General features: G+C 38.9%; 1 protein-coding gene across 1 annotated transcript; it reads left to right on the plus strand.

Annotated features, from left to right (window-relative positions):
- The first annotated feature begins 55 nt into the window (after positions 1 to 55).
- On the plus strand, positions 56 to 10,535 carry bmp5 (bone morphogenetic protein 5). The gene is made up of 7 exons (XM_084948467.1): positions 56 to 1,043; positions 3,418 to 3,610; positions 7,616 to 7,764; positions 8,127 to 8,324; positions 9,034 to 9,110; positions 9,236 to 9,346; positions 9,479 to 10,535. Exons 1-7 carry the CDS (start codon positions 551 to 553, stop codon positions 9,626 to 9,628), a joined length of 1,371 nt encoding a protein of 456 aa, XP_084804593.1. The 5' UTR covers positions 56 to 550; the 3' UTR covers positions 9,629 to 10,535.
- The last annotated feature ends 9,990 nt before the right edge of the window (positions 10,536 to 20,525 follow it).

Consider the following 20,525-nt stretch of genomic DNA (forward strand, 5'->3'; position numbering starts at 1 on the left):
GTGGACTCAAAGGGCAACTAGCCCCAATACACATTCTCAGTGGGGAGAAAAAAAAGTGAGAGAGAGGGGGAAAAGAAAAATGCGCGCCGGGGCATGAGTCGAGTGCTTCTCTCTGCTTAATTTAGACACAGTTCAACACATTTCATCCACTTGGAAACTCCAGGTTATCCCCCGACGTTATGGGCGTACCTACACGTTTTTTCATCACAAAGGAGTAAGGTGAGGGACGGGGTCACACAGCTCCATAAATACTTGGTGTGGCTGAGACTTCGGATGGACCCTGGAGGCGTAAATACTGCTGCTGGAGGAAGCTCGCACACAGGAGAGGAGCGGCGATTTTTCTGCAAGCTGATACCTCATTTGTAGAAGGGCAGACTGCTAAAAGCCTCCTCAGTTACCACCGTGAAAGTTGTGGTGCCTCTGGCTAATATGGAAAGTCTATGATTCCGTGTTGGCACAACTATAGCATAAATTGTTGCGCTTTTTTCTCTCCCTTCACTGAGTGCGATGTAGTTCATCTTCACATCTCAAAGTGAGCTGATTTGTCAAGATGACAGCGCTTACACCTTTGAACCGTGCCGTACTTGGACTTGCGTGGAGCTGTTTGAGTTTCCTGTCGTGCGTGCATTGCGTTTTAAGTGACAATCATGTGCACTCCAGTTTTATTTACAGGAGGTTGCGCAATCACGAGCGCAGGGAGATACAGAGAGAGATCCTCTCCATCCTGGGCTTGCCTCACCGTCCCAGGCCCTTCTCTCCCGGGAAGCAGGCGTCCTCCGCGCCGCTGTTCATGCTCGACCTGTACAACGCCATGGCCGTGGATGAGGAGGAGGGCGTGCAGGAGAGCGCAGGGAAGAGCTTTAGTGCCAAGGCTCAAGGGCACTCTAGGAAAAGTTACTACAACCCCCAGCATGCCGGCTACTCCCGTGTGGCACAGCCTTACCGAGCGGCCCCTCTCGTAGGCCACAGCCCCGCACTCACCACAGCGCAAGACACCAACTTTCTCAATGACGCCGACATGGTTATGAGTTTTGTCAATTTGGGTAAGTGTCATTAAGACGGGATCAATATCCACACGTGCTATTAAATCAATATATACATCGGGATTATGTGCAGGTGATTCTTGGTTATCACGGACACTGAAAGAAATGACTGACTTATTCATCACTAGATTTCTATTTCCTCGACAGAGATAAGTGAGGGATTTTAAACTTTTTATTTCTCTTATTATAGATGACATTAAGGCAAATCTTAAAACACCAACATAAGCTGAACGAGCCTGCTTTTTGGGATGAAAAATATTACCACTTATTTCTGGAAAATAACCGGACACACGTACAATATTTTTTTTAAGAAACCTGTGCAACTTCTCATACAAAAACTTGCCGAGGAGCAAATTCAAGATTTATAATTTTTGAAAAGACATTTGTGCATCTAAATGTAAAAAATTAAAGTTCGTCGTCAGACATCAGTCATTCTCAGAGTACCGAGGGGTTGCTACAGACTCCTGTTAAATATTTTGTATTTAACACAATCGAGCTGAACGTTTTGACCCATCAATTTGTGCTGCTTTCTATTTTTTTCCTAAGTCGCTTTTATGTATAATGATTGTGTTTGTTCGGTAGCTGCGACCCTTAACCCAGCAGTTCACAGCGACTTATCAGATGACTGTCTGACCTTGAGAAAATTGGCCTAAATTATTTCCTGTTGTTAAAAGAGGGTGATACTGACTGATACTCATATTTGAGGTTCTGTCACTAAGAGAAACCACAAGCCCCTTTCATAATATTTGTGCTATTTGTACCATTTATTATTCCATCATGAGATTAAAAATATTCGCAATGCCACTCAGAATATTAATCAAGCTATTACACAGTCCTGCAGAACTGAATATTTAAAAACAAATCCCTGTAACATATCATCTACAAAGTTTCACTATTTTATTCTTTAAGGATTGTATTTTCCAAAATACAAAGTAAAACATGTTAAAGCGAATTTGTGGAGACTTGCTTGTAACATTATTCCCTCACCTTGGTCTCAGCCCATCTGTTTCCACTTACCGCTACACCAGGGCATGTACACTGTCAGGCTTGAAGGCTCTGCTCTCATTCTGGAGACTGTCAGTGGAGTGTTCAATGGGGCTCTGTCTTTATTACAGTACACTCACATATAGCTACTGACCTCAACTGTTTTAAAATGTCTATGTGGCATTTTATGCGGTTTAATATGCTTACTCTAGTATCAATAAGAAGCCAGCTATTCAAACATCCAAACACACAAGACAGCATAAAAAGGGGGGCTTTTATTAATGAAACATCACTCATTTGATAATTTCTTTACAGCCCAGTTAGAACCAGCTGAATAAAACTGATATCTTACATTTTTATTTAATATTTTGCTATTTCAAAGGTAAATGCTCTGTGTTCTCAGTGGCACTTCTGTTTCAGATTACCACCCGTGGCTAATATAATGGAACGCGCTCAGTGGGTAAAAGTCAGAGCTGACCTCTGACCTGTTTGTGCTAAGTAACGGCAGGCGTTCCCTCTCGATAAAATATCAGGGAAATGCACTGCATGATATCACCGTGGATGTCAGAACATCCGCTGACCTCAGCCACATGCCTTTACTCTGCTACCAGGTGGAGGTGAGAGATGGCCGAGGTCACTTTGTCAGCATGTCCCTAATGTAGGTACACTGGAGCTCTTTGATGCTGAAATTGAGGATATATATATATAAAATCAGATGCTTCCCCTTAGGAAAAAAAATAAATAGAAGCTGTGCATATCCTCCACTTGTCTCCACATAGGTATAAAACAAATCCACCGATTTAAAAAAAAAAAAAGACAAGCCTTAAAAAGTAATCTTATATTATCTGTTATATTAGAAATATTTTACTTTCAAGCTTAAGGGTTAGCTACTTTTTATGAAGCCTAGCAGAGGTCAGAATGAGGTCAGAAAAGAGGTCAGAGTAGACACTCATGTGATGCTGAAGAATCCTGTCTGCTCTTTTTCTTACTTGAGGAGCAGACGAAAGTGTCTTTAATTGAAATCAGCCTGTTTTTCTTAACTGACAGCCCATTCATCATGGCCAGAGAATGCAGTTAGGCACACAGTAGAGGGCCTGTCTGGGAACTGCTACCTGTATTGAGTTGACTGATTTAATGAACTGGAAAGTGCTTTTGTTGGTAGTCAAAATGTTTGGATTGGACGTTGAATGCGAAAGAAGATGTGATAAATTACACTTTTTTCCTGCGCATTGATGCTGGCATGTTTTCTCCTTTAAACAGCTTAAGAAGCAGTTCAGGAGGTGAACTCATACATTTATATATATATATATATATATATATATTTTTTTTTTTTTATCAACTTTTCTTTCCGGTAGAAATCAACTTTGTCATAAAGTATTTTCTTTTCCAGTGGAGAAAGATAAAGATTTTTCTCACCAACGAAGACACTACAAGGAGTTCCGTTTTGATCTGACTCAAATACCGGACGGGGAGGCAGTGACTGCAGCTGAGTTTAGGATCTATAAGGACCGTAGTCATGCCCGCTACGACAATATTACCCTGAAGGTGACCATATATCAAGTCATCAAAGAGTATCAAAACAAGTAAGTGCCAGACCAACCACAACTATGTATTAAATGTGCATATTAAATGTGATTGTACCTCTGTGCATTCGCCCAAGTCCTGAACTGTTTAACTGGGTAATCTCTAAATAATTTCTGATATTTTTATTACATAACGATAGCTTAAAGTGTCCAGCAATGTGTAACTAAAATGCTTTACCTCAACCAGTTGGTGTTTACTGCTTTAGTAAACTCATGAAAGTGTTCTTTTTACTAATGCTTGCATTTAACTAAAATGTCCCAGCACTTCTTGGATTACAGTTTAAAGGACTTACTGCTTGATTTTATGGGCATAAAATTATTGTAGATAAACAAGGGGGAAAAATGAGTCATAAAGTGAGTCAGTCTTTAAAAAAAAAGAACAAAGACAAAGGACCTATGTTAAGTTTGTTCTCAGTTATTTAAAGGTTTAGTGAAATGTAAAACAGGCTGGAAGCTTCTTCCTTGTAGTGAAAAAGCAGAATGAAGTAGCCGCTACTGCAAAAAGTGAGAACTATTTAAAACTATTTGCATCTCGATTTGTATCTTATTTCATAACGGCCATTGTCTGTCGGGGGTTGAAACTTTCCACTTGCAAAGCACATCCTCCCATCTCAAACTCTGCTCTCCTTCATTCGCACCATGTCTGCCTTACAAATATAGTTCACGGATAAAGAGAACTCCATTAGCAAGTTGGCCACTTATGAAGCTTGGAAGGTCCGTCAGTTATCACTCGTCTTGTGTTGCCTGCCAAGCTGGCTGTGTCCCAGATGAAACCACGAGGGCCCGTATCGGGGGGGGGGGGGGGGGGGGGGGGGGTGTTGGAGGCTCCCTAGGGTGCTCCCGTGGTCACTGCCACCTGCCTGTCTTAACAATATTCCGGAAGTTTAAAGCAAGACATAGCTGAATACACAAGGGTGCACTTAAAAGTGGGCCCACATTTGCTTGCCAAAAATGTGTGTGGGTGATTGAAGGGAAGATATGGCCCTCCGGGGCTTTGAAAAGGTCCAAGTCAATGGACTCTACCATCTTAAAGGGGAAGAATGCTCAGTTCATGTTTTCACACATGCTTTCATGGAGAATAGTGTATTTGAATTAGTTCTCACAAACAGGTACGAGTCTTTCACAGTGACTGAAATCTTAGAGAACGGTTTTCTTGATTCTTCTGTCATCATAAAAGCTTAAATGCAGTTACAGTATGAGTAGGCCATACAGATTCTTTTGTGTTTGCCTCCAGCACGTTAGGCAGAACGCTGCTTATAGACACAGGCGAGTTTCAGCCTGTGCCCTTAATGTTGTTTCATATACTACACAAGTTGCTGGAGGTCTGACCCCCTTTTAAACCATATCCTCTTCACCTTGTAAGTTGGAAGCGGGTGAAGTTGTGCCACAAACCTCTACTAAGTTTCTACAAAATGCTGATTATATAAATACTCATGATTGCCAGTGGTTCTCATTTGGCCCATTCAACAAAATCAGTTTAGCACAGATTGAACAGGTTGTGGTCTCTGTAGCAAATTAAAAAACATTTTGTTTGGGTATTTTAGGGGTTTAAGAGACTGACAATACACATTAATATAAATATAATATAAATCAAATCCCACTAAAAAAATTGTTTCCTGTCCACATGTTCTGCCATTTACTTAAAATAATAAAAGTTCAGTAAAAGCAATGGCCAGTGATAGAGAAAATGTGTTAAATAGTGCATGAGAATAACACTGTATATAAGATGCTGGTATTGGGGAAGTCTGTGGAGTCTGTAACCAGAATACACTTTATGTATGTATTTGAGGACTAATAAGTTCTTTGAACTTTAAGTTGTTTTTTAAAATTTATAACATCAGCACAAATTATTTTGCTATTTTAAACTTGCAGGGTTTATGTTTACTTGCTAGTGTCTTCACTGAGTTAATGAAACAGAAACAAAAGCAACTATGTGAAAATGCTCTACTTCGTATCCATACAGGTTGTCAAATGTATACTTAAAGTCAGAGTACTTGTAGTTTCAGACAACTACACACCTATCTCAGAGTCACACCTGCTCTGGTACTGAACTTTACTGCTGAACATGAATTCCTAATGGAAAATATTGACTTGTGAACATAGTTTGTTAAACACAGAGCAGTCTGAAAAGTTACCACTCAGCTTTGGTGTTCAGTCACATTCTCTAGTGACCCCAGATTAAAATGTAGGATAAACATTTGCACTCTTGGATATAGCTACAAACCTATACCTACTCAGGCTAAATTATCACAGGAAATAAGTTAAAAGCTACAAAAATCAAAAAGGAAGTTTAGAAGTATGTCATGCATAAAGATTATGCTTGATTTTTATTACACCTGCAATAAAGACATAAATGGTTCCTTAAGGACTGACGGAAAATCTTGGTTGTCTCTGACCAGCATCAGGCAACCACAAAAACGTAACAGGCTCTGCTTTATCTGATCTGCAACTTGAAAGGAATCCAATGCAAATTAGGAAGTAGGGCTTTTTTTTTTTCAACTTTGAGTTGATTGAGGCCTTATGTCAAGCTTATGTTAAAAAACAGCAAAAGAAAAACAGCTGATATGCATGATTCATAGCTCCTGAAAGTTCTGAAGTACTGGCAAACCCTGTGCCCCACGACTCTGCTATTTATTACTAGTGAAAGGTTTTTCCAACAAAAGCACTGCTTTCTTTTCAGGTCCAGCACACAGTAACGAGTTTAACACTCTTACAGACCAAATCAGCACATTTCAGTACTAAGATAAATGTTTCATTTCTTAATTTTTTTTTTGTTTTTATTCATTATCAGGAAAAGCATAAAAACATAACAAATCAGACAAACAAGAGAAAGAAAAAAAACAACAACCCCAAAACAAATCACACAAATTAAAGTCATTATATATCTTTGCAAATACACATATGAGGGGAAAAAAAGAATGAAAATGTTTGATTTCTAAGGGAGGGAGGGAAGAGTTGCCACAGAGTTTGGAATAAAGTACTCAGTCGTGATAAGTTTCAGTCTACATGTTCTAGAAAATAATGCCAAGTACATGTGCACTCACCAGCCACTTTATTTTCTCAGACATTTTGGTCCATATTGATATGATTACACAGGTGATGCAGATTTGTCAGCTGAACATCTATGATGCCAATCTTTCATTCCATCGCATCCCAGAGGTGCCCTGTTGGATTAAGATCTGGTGTCTCTGAAGGCAATTTGAGTACAGTGAACTCATTGTCATGTTCAAGAAACAAGTTTTAAACAGTCTGAGCTCTGTGGCATGGTCCTTTATCCTGTTGAAAGCAGCTATCAGAAGATTCAATTCAATTAGGTTCAATTCAATTTAATTCAGGTTTAGTGCCAAATCACATCGACAGTCACCCCAGGGTGCTTTATGCCAGGGTAAATATCCTACAGCAAAATCAGACAATCTCCTATAAGCAAGCACTTTGTCAGGGTGGGAATAAAAAACTCCTTTTTCATAGGAAGAAACTGAAGAAACTGTCATGACCAGTTGGAGGGTAAGGGGAAAGGGAGTATAGACAGAAAGCTGGATACATTGAGGTCATAAAGGGATGGTCAGCAACAATATTCAGGTAGGCTGCAGATACTAGATGGATCCATTATTTCATGTTGTTTAGGCCAAATTCTGACCTTACCTAATATTTTCACAATTTTCTGTTGTCCAATTTTTGTGCACGCAGACAAGTTCTTTTGGTTAGCTTGGTTTTAAGAAATGGTTATTTGAGTTGCGTTTGCATTTATGGCCATTCTTCTCTGATCTCAGTCGCTTTTCTTCCCCATTCTGAATCGGTTTGAATTTCAGCAGGTTGTCTTTACCATGATTGAATTCTCTCAGTTGCTGCCATGTGAATGTCTGATTAGACAGTTGTGTTAACAAGCAGCTGAATGGATGTGCCTAACAAAGTAGCCAGTGATATATGCACCAGCTGTTTTTGCTCATTTTAACTGTAGCTTATTTAGTGCAGATGTTCATGACATTGTTTTCATTGACTTTTTAGAGATGCAGAGACGTTCTTACTTGACTCCAAAAAGGTCCAGGCATCTGATGGAGGCTGGCTAGTGTTTGACATAACAGCTACCAGTAACCACTGGGTGATGAATCCACAGCAGAACCTGGGCCTGCAACTCTGTGTGGAAACTGTAGATGGCAAGTGGAGTTCAGTTTTTCTTTCCATTACTTTTTTTTTCTCTTGTAATCACTTTAGATTTATTTTAAACTCCTAGACTTTTAAAAGGTCAACTTCACCTTTCAAGACAATCCACAATATCTGCATTTGATTTTACAAAAATGTTTTATGTGACATCAGGTCAAATGTCAGGCAGTATTTGGATTATGATTATTTATCACCAATTCCCACCAATTAATTGCCATAAATCAAAAAAATTAAGTTGAGCTGACCTGGTTTTTGTATTTGTACTTACTCTGAAAGCAGTCATAAATTTCTAAAACTACCCACCGAGTTTAAATGTTGTTGTAAAAGTTTTATTTACCTTTTTATTTTTTTAAAGGACGAAGTATAAACATAAAATCTGCCGGAATCATCGGGAGGAACGGGCCCCAGTCCAAACAGCCGTTCCTGGTTGCTTTCTTCAAGGCCAGCGGGGTGTTGCTTCGCTCAGTCAGAGCTGCTGGTGGGAAAAAAAAGAACCACAATCGCAATAAATTGAATAATCAACAACAATCCTCAAAGGCACCAAAAACTGGAGGTAAGTGGGCTTAAAATGCAGCTTAGATGCTAAAATATTTTTATTTTACCCTACACACAGAGTCTTTTAATAATCCGTTTCACTACATCCTTTGTTCCTGTTGCTGACCTGTTCAGCAGACTGTCTGTCCGTGCTTGTCAGATTAAAACTTATTGGTCTGTATTTCCACAATCACTTGGCAGCACTCGCCAGAGGATGACTTTTTTTTTTTTTTTTTTTAATATTTTATTACCTTACATGTTCCCTTCTTTATGGTTTCAACCTCTAAACGAACCTTATATTTTATCCCTGTTACTGGCAAGATTCCTAATTAGTGAGTCAGTATTGTTAGTTTTATGTTTGTCTTTGGTTTCATATTGTGAAATGTGAGCTTGACAGCCATGAGGAGGCAGTTGCAATCATAGTTCTGCTGTTCTTTGTTCTTCTTCTCAAAGTATTTTCTTGATTTCTTACTTTGGAAACAAATTTGTTTATAAGTGGCTACACATGATATTTGTCATTTCGATAAATAATCCAGCACATCGATTAATGCTTATTATCCACCAATTACCTTTATAAATGAAAGGAATTTTACTTCAACTTTAATTTTTGGGTGTATTAATAATTCTCTGAAACATCCGTTAACTCCAAAAGCAATACATTCATAATAGCATGTTGTAGTAAGTTAAAAAATTATTTCTTGTCATAAAAAAGTACTATTATTTTTCAGATTATAACACCAGTGAACAGAAGCAAGCCTGTAAGAAGCACGAGCTTTATGTCAGCTTTCGGGACTTGGGTTGGCAGGTAAAACACAAATATTCGACATCTCTTACAATGAAAAAATTGTTAGGTAATCACACAAAAATGACTCATTTAGTCAAATTATGAGATAATCAATCAGGTATACTAAATGTCTTCTTTTTCTAAAGGATTGGATCATTGCACCGGAGGGCTATGCTGCTTTTTACTGTGATGGCGAGTGCTCGTTTCCACTCAACGCACACATGAATGCAACAAATCATGCTATTGTGCAAACTCTGGTAAGAATTCTTTAGAGTGTATCCCGCATGCGCGTTGCAGTAAAGTCTGGCTATAAGCTAATAACGTTCTTACCATTTGTAACTCTCTGCTGTTGCACCTCTTTAAACTCTACTTTATGCTCTCATTTATAGGTCCACTTAATGTTTCCTGACAATGTGCCAAAACCATGCTGCGCCCCAACCAAGCTCAACGCAATATCAGTACTTTACTTTGATGACAGCTCAAATGTTATCCTGAAGAAATATAGAAATATGGTAGTTAGGTCTTGTGGGTGCCATTAATGGGCGAGGCCAATTTTAATTTATGCAGTCTGGCATGGGAATTGCTGGAGGTGTGATGTCATGTTCAGTATTATGTATATAGAGTTTTATTAATTTATTTTCCTTTTTAAAAAAAAAAATAGCACTGAATATTTTGATATTTAAATGATTAGGACAAAATACTGATTTTACTTTACAACAGTTATCATTTAACTTCTGTGTCCGTTGGCATATACTTTGTATTGGTTAGGACTGTATATCTTTTATGAGAAAACTGTTCACTGGAGTCACTATGATCGCTTCCTCTTCTGTTGTTTTCTTTTCTCCTTTTTTTTCTATACATAGTGTGCTACAAACACTATAAACACTGTATTTCAATGTTAATTTCTTAATGAGTTCATTCCCAGTTCAGAACGGTAATCGTTCATGACAGACGCATACAGAATAATGTCCCGCGATACTGTAACACAAGCACATTTTATTAACAAGGGGGATCTCCATATTATGCTATTAACACTAACGTCTCAACTTCAACAGGCTCTTGGAAATATTTCAAATTAAATCGGATCACAGGATTAAAATAACACACTGAGCGTTCTCTAAAATAAACCAAACTGCCCAAAGCTGTTTTCAAGCTGTCACTGTCTTTCAGCGTTGATACTGTTTCACCTTTTCCAAGCCAGTTTTTTTTCTCTGGTGTTCTCAGAAAGGGAATATGTCAGTCTGGAATGAAAAGCTTATAATGTTGAGTGTTCGCTTATTTTTTTAACAATGTTTATCTCTTACATAAACACTGTTTCTCATTTCTCTGTGGACTTTGTCATAGTTACATCTTTGCGCCGCACATATTCGATCTCATGTTTGGAAAGTAGTGTATCTTAACGTAGAGTGCTGTGTATTTAATAAATGTACCACTTGAAAGCTCTTATCTTTGCTCGGCTTTTATTGACTTCGCAGCTTTTCTTTCTTCATTTATCACGCACAGCTATAAATCTGTAAGAAGAAAAATATATATATATTTTTTAGGTATTTCTGTTTGGAATTCTGTGGATCTTTTACTCACTGCTGCCAAACTACCGTCTCAGATTTATCAATGTTTGACAAGTATGATATAAACTAGAAGTACACCCACAGAGCCTGATGACATGCTCTTAGGGAGCGGTAATGCTAAGTAGTACGATGCTACCAGCGAGGCAATGCTGTGACCTCTGATACCAGCCCAAAAGGGTGATTATCACGAGAATGAAAGCAGAGAAAAGCAACATTTTCCAGATTATGGTGAAAGTTCCCATCAACCATATTATTTATGTGACATGCTTGATACACATATACTTACCGGCATGCTGTAAATTCACATTTTGTCACTGCCCATCTGCTTGGAGCTAAGATTCAACCTTGGAAACAAAGTGGAAACCATAAACAAAACCGAGTGAGTGTTGGTGCACTCATCCATGGATAAGCAGGACTTCCCGAAAAGTGCGAGGGAATGTGCTTTTTCCAAAAAAGTACTATGGTTACACAGAACTCTTCAATGGTCTTGGAAATGCAGGGATTAGGTTAAGGATTAATATTTATTTGCACAACTGTGTTGACCCTCACTGAACACAGGATATGTACTGTTGCACTTTCCCCCTCCACCCTCCCTGTTTTATAACATTTTTTCTGACATGGCAGAACATTGAGTGACTGTATTTCACTTAATTAAAAGCAGTGGCTGGCCTGCCCAGATGTTATGTGGGCTCCATCTAAAAGGAGTGTTGACATTCAGTGAATAGAAGAGGCCACCTGCTAACTTAACTCTTGGCTTGAGGGGTGATTTGCATTCCTGTGGCCTGTTGCCTGGCATGATTACTCCTAGCACTTAACAATCCCATCTACTGTTTAATATGATGGATTCTTTCCAATTCAGCTACATTTCTTCCTTGTCTGTAACGCAGGAGCTGCTATGAATGAGCTTCTATTTAGGTTCTCCAAAATGACACAACCCTCCTCAACAGTAACCTCTTGACCACATGAAAGGGTAACAATTGCCATACTCGGGGCGGATTAATATAGTGGCCCCTTTTCCTCCGAGACCCCCGCGGTCAAAAGCAGCCAGCAGTGAGTCAGAGGTGCCTTGACATTTATCAGATCCGCACTTGTAGTGGCCACTTCTGAAAAAGGTCACAACCTCTGGTAATTTACCTTTCCTGAATGGTTGCTTGTGAATTATTCATGCATCGTGCACTCGGTTTATAGTATGTGTCACAACATGCTGTTGGCTTTACATAAACATAGTTGCATAATGTTGAGATGTGTTTCCATGTGCTGATATTTTTTTTCTACCACAAACATGTTTATCCTCTTTACCTGATTAAGAAAACAGAGGTATCCATGTCAGCAGCTGTTAAGAACATGTTCTTTTATTCAGCAAACAGGATATATTTATTAAGGAGACATCATCTTGAAGCTCCTACCTGACTGGGCCAAAAGTCACAAGTGCTTGAGGATTTAGGTCATTTTAATGTAAACGAATCCACCACCACAGGAAATGCTTTGACCCATGCTGAAAAACAAATACAAAAAGCTGCTATAACGTGCCATTAATCTTGTCAGACCACAAACAGAGGTGGCCACTTAGAGATGACAAAATTAGAATCACAGATTAATTTTTTTTTAAAGAGGCAGAACGTTGCAGTCTTTTTTCCTTTTGAAAAATGTAATTCCTTTTAGTGCAGTGAGGCATATCAGTCATCATCTAAAAAATTTCCATAGTCAAGAGGAGCTGGTTCTAAATGGGTAAAACTACACAAAAAGAAATATTTTAGAAATACTGGAAAAGCAAAGAAGCTGGGATATGCTCCAGCCCCCTGCAACCCTAAATATCATGCCATCCCTCCTTACTTTAAACTTTGCTTCTAAGGAGCCAGACTTTCTTGTAATGTTCAAGTCTTTCATAATTTTTCTTTGGCCACTGGCTGCCTTCTCACTCAGCCAGTTCAGTCCAGTCCTTGTATTTCACCACTTTCAGGGGAATGTTTTGTTTGTTAAGCCACTTAACCCTGACCTATGAATCATTCTAGCATAAAATGTCACCATACTCAAGGGATGAACAAGTGTTGGGCCAACCATACAATTTAAAGTAAAGAACCAGTTTTAAATTGTAATAGCAGCCTGTCACACACATCATTTGTTTCTATTTTTTAGTCTTATAAAAAGTAATCTAATTTACAAAAAGTGCCAAAGATAAGAGTATGATGGGCATAAACAGATGAGCAGTATCTTAAAGTCATTTCCTTAAGAAATAAGAAAAAAGAAAAAAAGACCTGACACAGGACCTAAAGATACATCTTTAGGTATCTTTCAGTCAGAGACTGAAACACCCTCGCTGCAGGAAGGAGCGCTTTCGCAGATCATTCATCCCAACAGCAGTTAGACTCTATAACTCCTCAATCACGATGTCATAAGTCACTGGACACTGTGAACATCCACGGTCACCACTTCATGCATAATGGACCTTCCATGTGTATGTTCATGTGCAGGTATATATGTCTGTATATGTATACATATGTATATTTAGTGTGTACATGTGTGTGTGTACATGTCTATAAATAGGAATAGTAGTGGTACAATAGCTATATCAAGCTATATAGTTTATGTCTTCCATATTTCCAACTATATCCATAATCACATACTGTGTATGCTACCATTGTATATAGTGTATTATCTTACTTTTTTTCATTGATTGTACTTATTTGTATTTTTGTATTTCCTTCTGATATCTGTACCTGAGCTGAGGTGACGCAAAAATTTCCCCGTTGTGGGATCAATAAAGTCTTATCTTATCTTATCTTATCTTATCTTATCTTATCTTATCTTATCTTCAAGATAAGATAAGATAAGATAACCAAATTGTCTTCAATTTGGTCCAGCTACTGTTTGCTGAAGCATCCTCAGAATTTGTCTCAGTGTAATGGTGGCTGTCAAGAACCCATTCTTAGGGGACAAAAAGCAGTGCTATGCTAAATTACACAAGAACTGGACTGAAAATCTGTGGCAAGAAGTCTTATGTAGTGATTAATCCAAATTTGGCATTTTGACAATGCCAAATTTAAAGGTTCCGCTTGGCAAAAGCTTATTTTTTAGCATGACAGACACACTGTCATAGCATATGTGGATAGAAAAACACGCTACCAGACACGGATTGGCCTCCCCAGAGCTAAGACCTTAACATTATTGAAGCAGTGTGGGATCATCTTGACAGAGAACAGAACAAAAGGCAGCCAAGATCCAAAGAGGAGCTTTGACTGTCCTTCACGAAGCCTCTGCAACTAAAGTAATCTTATTTGTTTTGAGTTTTAACCTTACATACTGTATTTCCATGTCAATTTGAAGAAGTTTTAATAAATTGCTGCACTTATTTCACATTTTTCAAGCAAAATATAAAGAAAAGGGGGGTGGGTTAAGACTTTTGTACACACCACATATTTATATCTGTTCACCCCTGTATGATAAAACGTGGTACCTTGCCATACATGACATAAAGTCCACCATATGATTTTAACACTGTTTTTTTTTTTTTTTTAACTTAAGGCTTCTGGCCCTTTTGAGTATTTAATTTAATTTCCAATAGTTTGTTCCAGTTTATTTTAAAGTGCATCTGAAGTATTATGAGTTATCAATTTACTAAACAAGTGATGCAAATCAGACTGTTTAAAATAAAAAGCACATGTAACCAGTTGTTCATGAATTGGAATTGGAACTGTTCACAAATATACTCACAAACTGTGAAACTAAACATTTATTCGCCGCCTTAGTGGAGATTAATATGCTGGGTACACTGCAAATGCACACTTCCACACAATTAACCTGAACATTTTTTACTTTGACTATCATTGATGTGATCAATTACTGCTGCTGTCGGCTGCAGGCAGTTTAGATGACTGAAACAAAGCTTGGCTTGATCACATTTTGTTCAGTCTGATATAGCTGGGCAAAATAATAGCCGTTGTTCATTTAGTTTAGTAATTCCATGTTTTATTGATTTACACTGTGTCAACCAGAGATCTTTTTCTTTCTGTGGCTCAGAGTTTATTTTGAAAGTGTCACCTTGCAGTCCATCCACAAGGCAAGTGAAATTGTATCTAATAAAAATGTTGTGTAGTTTACCTAATTCATCTCCCCACATATGGTTCTCCTTATTTGTATTCTGTGGGTGGGCTATGGCTTCCATATAGCTCAATCAGACCCTCTTGAAAAGGAGACCATATGGGTCACATTTTTACACATTGTTTGGTATGACAAGGCTGCAGTAGGACCATCGAGGAATGTGTCCTCACAAGGGGCAGTGCAGAAACACTATTATGTTTGCTTGTTATTCGCTTATGCGCATAATCTTTGAGAGTAAGAGAAGAGGGGCTCTCAGGTTCTCTAATTTACAGCAGACTGTTTGTGAACTCAGCTGTCAACTCCAATTAATATTATAGTTGGCACCTGTGCATTTCAACTCTTTCTATATTTTTAAAATGTTCTCCTTTCAGTCTTATTAGCATGTTTTAAAAATGCATTGGTCTTTCCTGATGGAATGCAAGAAATAGGCTAGAATTAAAAATTTAAATGTCCAGTTTACTTTGCATACTGCATGTTTTTAAATGCTAATTGAACATTGAGCCGTTTTCTCTTTCTATTGCATGCAGCATTTGCACAACAGATTTTTTCCATGGGAAGCCATAGAGCATGGTAGTCTTTAAAGATTCCTTTGTGGGTTTTTTTTCTTAGCACAAAAATAGCTTCTAACATGATATGTTATGATTAACTATGCCTGCTGTCTTCTTTTTCCATGTTGCTTGGATTGGACTATTTTTGTCAAAGAACGTGGAATTTTAAATAATGTAACATATAAACAAAAGCTGATGAACAGGATATTTCCCTGTCTCTGAATCCAAATCTGTGTCTGTCCTGTAATAATCATGGCGATTTACTGTATGAATGAGGTTTCAAATTGCTGTACCTCAAAAGGCTCTAGTGTTAGCTTTTATTTTTTCTGAATTTATTCATTTTTTGTTACTTTGCTTCCTGCATCAGTTTTTTCCAAATGGTTTTTATATACTTTAGCCTTTCTTTGTATTTCTGTTTGCCCTAAAATACTTTTGGGGGGTCAAATTTTAGGTAATGAATCTTGACTTATGGTTTTGCAACAACTCCCTGCATTTGAACCAAGCAGCAACCTCTAGCTCAGAAGAGGTTGCTGCTACAGATTAGCCAAAAACTGCATCTCTTGAAGTGGTCACTTGCAGCATGCTCCAAAAGTGAGTCATTCCCACATGGACTCTTGTCCATAAAATGCCCAACTTCATAGCAGAATTTTTTCACTGGTACAAAAAAAAAAAAAAAAAAATCATTTGAGTAAATATATGGAACAGTTCGTGTGTGGCAGCTTTCAACCTGCTAGTCCTTTGTCTATCTCATTGCATCTGATCACTAGCTTGTCAGGAAATCTGTGAGCATCTAGCTTCATCCAGCTCCTGTGTCAGCTAGCTTTCTACCTGTACCAGAGTTGGCAAGCCTTAGGGCTATTGGTCATCATATTAGCATAGCTCCTTGCCTGACCCAGCCACTGAACTCACCGCAGCACCACAGGTCCTAGAAGTGGGCCTGCTGACCCCTAGCCAGTTCCTGCTCTTCCACCTCATACTCAGGAGTCTACTTTATTGTGGAGACCTGGTTAACCTTTGCTTGCAATGACATCCTGCCTCAGAATCAACCCATGCTAAACCCAGATTCTTTCCACAGCCAACACAAACTGTCCCAGAGAGTCTGCCTTCTTCCCTGTTGCTCAGTTTGAGTGTTACATCTTGCAACTGGTGAGTGCAGAGACTGCTCCCAAGTCAGTCTGACAGTCAATCTGCCAGCTCCAGAGTCATCCCTCCTGATGGACCCTCAGGCTGACATCCAAGCTAAGAAGCATCCCCCCTCTCTGCTGATACCTGGCAGATGCCTGACTGCACTGGTTCCAAGCTTTCTGTTCCACATCCTGCCTGCAGTACTATGTCTGGCTCGCCAGCCTTAGAGACCTCCAGAGAGCTTCTGAGAGTTTCTATTCTCTCTGTAGTGTTCCTGCTGGGCCTTCAGATAGTCTTCTTCTCACCTCCAACCTTGGTCTTGCCTGACTACCCTACCACTAGGTCAACCTCAAAAGTAGCCTCTCCTGTTTACTGAGCCTCCTGGCTGCCCTCCTGAGTTGTCATCATGGTCTGACTGAGCTGAGTTGCTCCACCTAACTGAGTGTTTACCTGGGTCTTCCCATCCCCTTTGGAGCAATTGGCCCAGGATTCTTAGCTCCCATGTTCGTCTGCTGTTAGGTTATCTGTCCGAACTCTTAGACTCTTTATCTCCTGGATGCTTGGTTATTTTTCTTACTCTTTGCCTCTTTCTTCAGTTTGCCTGCATGGATTTTTGTGGACTTTTGCCTGCCGACTGTATTTTGGCATGTGTGACTTACGATGAGTTTGAGTTTACCTGGTTGGTGTTTTCTACCCGATCTTCCCGCACATCCATTAAAGTAATTAGTAAAACACACTACTGTTATCAGTTTACAGCTGAAGGCACACAGAGATGTCAACAGCTATGACTTAAACCAAGCTCATGTGTATTCTGGCAGTTGTAACTTATGCTGTGAAATTCAGTTTCTCCCACCAAGGATAAGAATACACTGAACGAAATCTCTACACTTTATGATCCAGGTGGAGCCGTAATCCAGCCATGAAGTCCTCTGTGGTGCAATATAAAAATCTGCACAATAAATATCCAGCTGCTTAGAAACATCCTCTTAAATTCATCTGTAACAAAGCGATTTTAAGGAGTGGCTTTGTGAAGAATGAATGATCTGATTTTATTGCACCTTGTTAAACAGTGTGGATTGGTAAATGGCCTGTATTTGTATAGCGCTTTACTTAGTCCCTTAAGGACTCCAAAGCGCTTTACACTACATTCAGTCATCTACCCATTCACACACTGGTGATGGCAAGCTACATTGTAGCCACAGCTGACCTGGTGTGCACTGACAGAGGCGAGGCTGCCGGACACTGGCGCCACCGGGCCCTCTGACCACCACCAGTAGGCAACGGGTGAAGTATCAAGGATGCAACGACCGAGACTGTCGGAGCTGGGGCTTGAACCTGCAACCTTCCGATTATAAGACAAACTACCAACTCTTGAGCCCCGATCGCCCCGATTAACATTTCACACTTGCACTCACTAATAAATATAGAAAAGTGATCATTATTATGAAAAAGACAACTCCCACAGCCTTCCAGTAGACTGCATGTGCACTAGAAATGATGCTCAGCCTTTATGATAATGTGTGGACTCATACCCAAAACATCAGTCAGAGGCTTTTGTGACTAAAAACCATGGGGTGCTCAGTGGTGTGATTACTGTGAGGATAATCTTTAACACACATGCTGTCTCAAAGGGGAGCTGTGGAAAGTTGGCTAAGAGTGGTCGGCCTTCCAGAAAAAACTGTAGGACACGCTGCTATTTTTATAAAGACCTCACATTTTATTTCTTTAAAAAAATGTTTGTGGTTTTTTGTGGTACAAATTTGAATAAACTGAAAATTGAATAGGGTAACATAAGAGCATAAATACATACACACACATGCTTATGTATCTCTCTCTCTCTCTCTTTCTATATATACACACACACACACACACTCACACACACACACACACACACACACACATATATATATATATATATATATATATATATATATATATATATATATAAAAATGTACATTCTTTGCTTTTCTGTGCAGCATATGTAATGCATGATTCAGTTTCAGTTATATGCATCAAGTGGTCTGGGGGTGTATACAAACCTTTTCATCTTCTCTGTATATGAAAGACCATGTCATTATTATTATTTCCACGGTGATGATGATGTGCTATTCGCTCAGCACCAGAACTCTCTTCTTGTTACAGTTCAGTTACATTCATGATGTAGAAATTGAAGACGGATGGAGGATGAAAATTGATTTGTTCTGGTTCCTGTTTTTTCCCCCTTCCACTTTGTTTTGAGTGTGTATCTAAGAGTTTAAAACTTCTTTCATGCCATGCCGAAACCTGTACTCCATAAAGTACTGTTTTTCACATCTGTTTCTACCTCTGTAAAAAAAAAAAAGAGAGAGAGATACAGAGAGAGGGAGGAAGAGAGAGAGCAACAGAGTCTAGTCTTGTTCTTTTTTTAATGGAATTTGTTTCCAAGTTCATAAACATGGTGTGACAATGTTTGAATTTTATTTAATATGTTGAGACATTCATCTTCTGCCTGGTCTCGGGAATCCTCATGTGCAAAATATATTGTTCTCAGGAGAAGCTAACAAACTAGCACAGAGACATCCCCTTTCCTGTCAGGGCATATCTGTTTGCCTAATCTACACAAACTTGGAGACTATGTTTCTTTACAGAGTTTAATCTTCTTAGAAGACATCTTAAGGCTGTGCAGTTGTTTCACTGTGTTGGTGACCTGCTAATTCGAATGCACTGTCAATTTCTTTCGCTTCTTTATTCTACTTTAGTTTGAATTGCTGAACAAAGATATCAATCATTTTTTTAATTTTGCAGTCTCACAGATTTATTGATGCCATTATACAACAATCCACTATTTGATTATAGTGGACTCTAATTCACATTTTGAGAAATTCAGTAGCTCATATCTAAAAAACTGAAATTATATGTGAACATTGAGACTAAATTTTGATCATTTGTTCTAGTTTTATACCATTTAAATGTCAAATGCGTAAGCCTGGACATACAGTTTTCCTTGTTGGATGAACTGTGTTCTGGTGATAGTGTTTAAACTCACCTGCATTATATTGATTCCTTAGATGGGGAAAACCCCTCAAGGCCAGTTCTTTAAAGTGACCTTCCCCAGCTGGTTTTTGTCAAGAAGATAAACCATAGATGCTGAGTTTCCTTGAAAGCTGAAATGTCAAAAGGCTGGTTCGGTTTAAGCGGTTGATGCAGTTATCAAAATTATACACTAAAAAGGCCTTTTTTCCCCTCAGGAGTCCAATCATTGCCCTGAAAACAGACGTCAAGTACAGACTTAGATGAGCTGCAGTTTCGGATTCACAATCATCTGAAAAGAATTTCAAGCCCAACAAACCACGAGCACCATTAATATGAATTAAAGTTTATCTGGTGGCAAATATAATTTAACAAATACTAATTTGGAGAAATGTGCTGCAATCAAAACCAGATTTAGATTTAAACCTTTAGAATAATGCTGCTCTGCTTTTATTTCATTTTTGTACCCAAGAGGAGCCTTTCAAAGTCATTAGAGGCAATACACTCTTTAGATTAAAACATTTAGGGTGACAACTGACAGTCATCAAATTTTAGGTCTGCTACAAAAAACGTCTTTCCCAAGGCTGATCGCATGAGTCGCCCTCCTCCCCTAGGAGATTGGGGCAGTTCAGCTTGGTGAGATGGTTGAATGCGAGGACTTCATTAAGCCCCTCTATTGTTAACATCTGGGTTCAGAATGCCTGTTTTCTCTGGTAAATGTTGCCTTGGCTTAACGGGGGATTTTATTACAATATGCAGTTGACATTGGCAGCAGTGGCACGCCTGGCAATGGAAACTGTTCCGCCGGTTCAGGTCACAGGAGATCAATCAAAGCAGGCTGTTACACTGAAACCTTCAATTCTCAGCAGTACAGGGAGGTGAATGTGTATGTGAACTTGTTGAATCAATTAAGAAGAAAAAAATCACCAGCTTTCAAGCTGAAGGAAGCACCTTTTCCTGGCCTTTATTTTCTTTATTTCATTCATTTATTTTCCTTAAAAATAAAGGAAAATACTCCTCTGTGCTTAATTTCCTCTCTCGCTCTCTGGCCTCCTTCCCCCACTTTAGGAGATGTGGTTGTCATGAC

This window comes from Perissodus microlepis, chromosome 13 (assembly GCF_051167445.1).
Source record: "Perissodus microlepis isolate ML-2025 ecotype Zambia chromosome 13, ASM5116744v1, whole genome shotgun sequence".
In the NCBI taxonomy this organism is placed as follows: Eukaryota; Metazoa; Chordata; class Actinopteri; order Cichliformes; family Cichlidae; genus Perissodus; species Perissodus microlepis.

Excerpts from the sequence above, each read along its gene's own strand:
- bmp5 (XM_084948467.1), top strand. The coding sequence starts at position 551 with ATGACAGCGCTTACACCTTTGAACCGTGCCGTACTTGGACTTGCGTGG. Across the intron at positions 1,044-3,417 it reads TATGAGTTTTGTCAATTTGG|TGGAGAAAGATAAAGATTTT; the intron begins GTAAGTGTCATT and ends TTTCTTTTCCAG. Across the intron at positions 9,347-9,478 it reads ATGCTATTGTGCAAACTCTG|GTCCACTTAATGTTTCCTGA; the intron begins GTAAGAATTCTT and ends TCTCATTTATAG.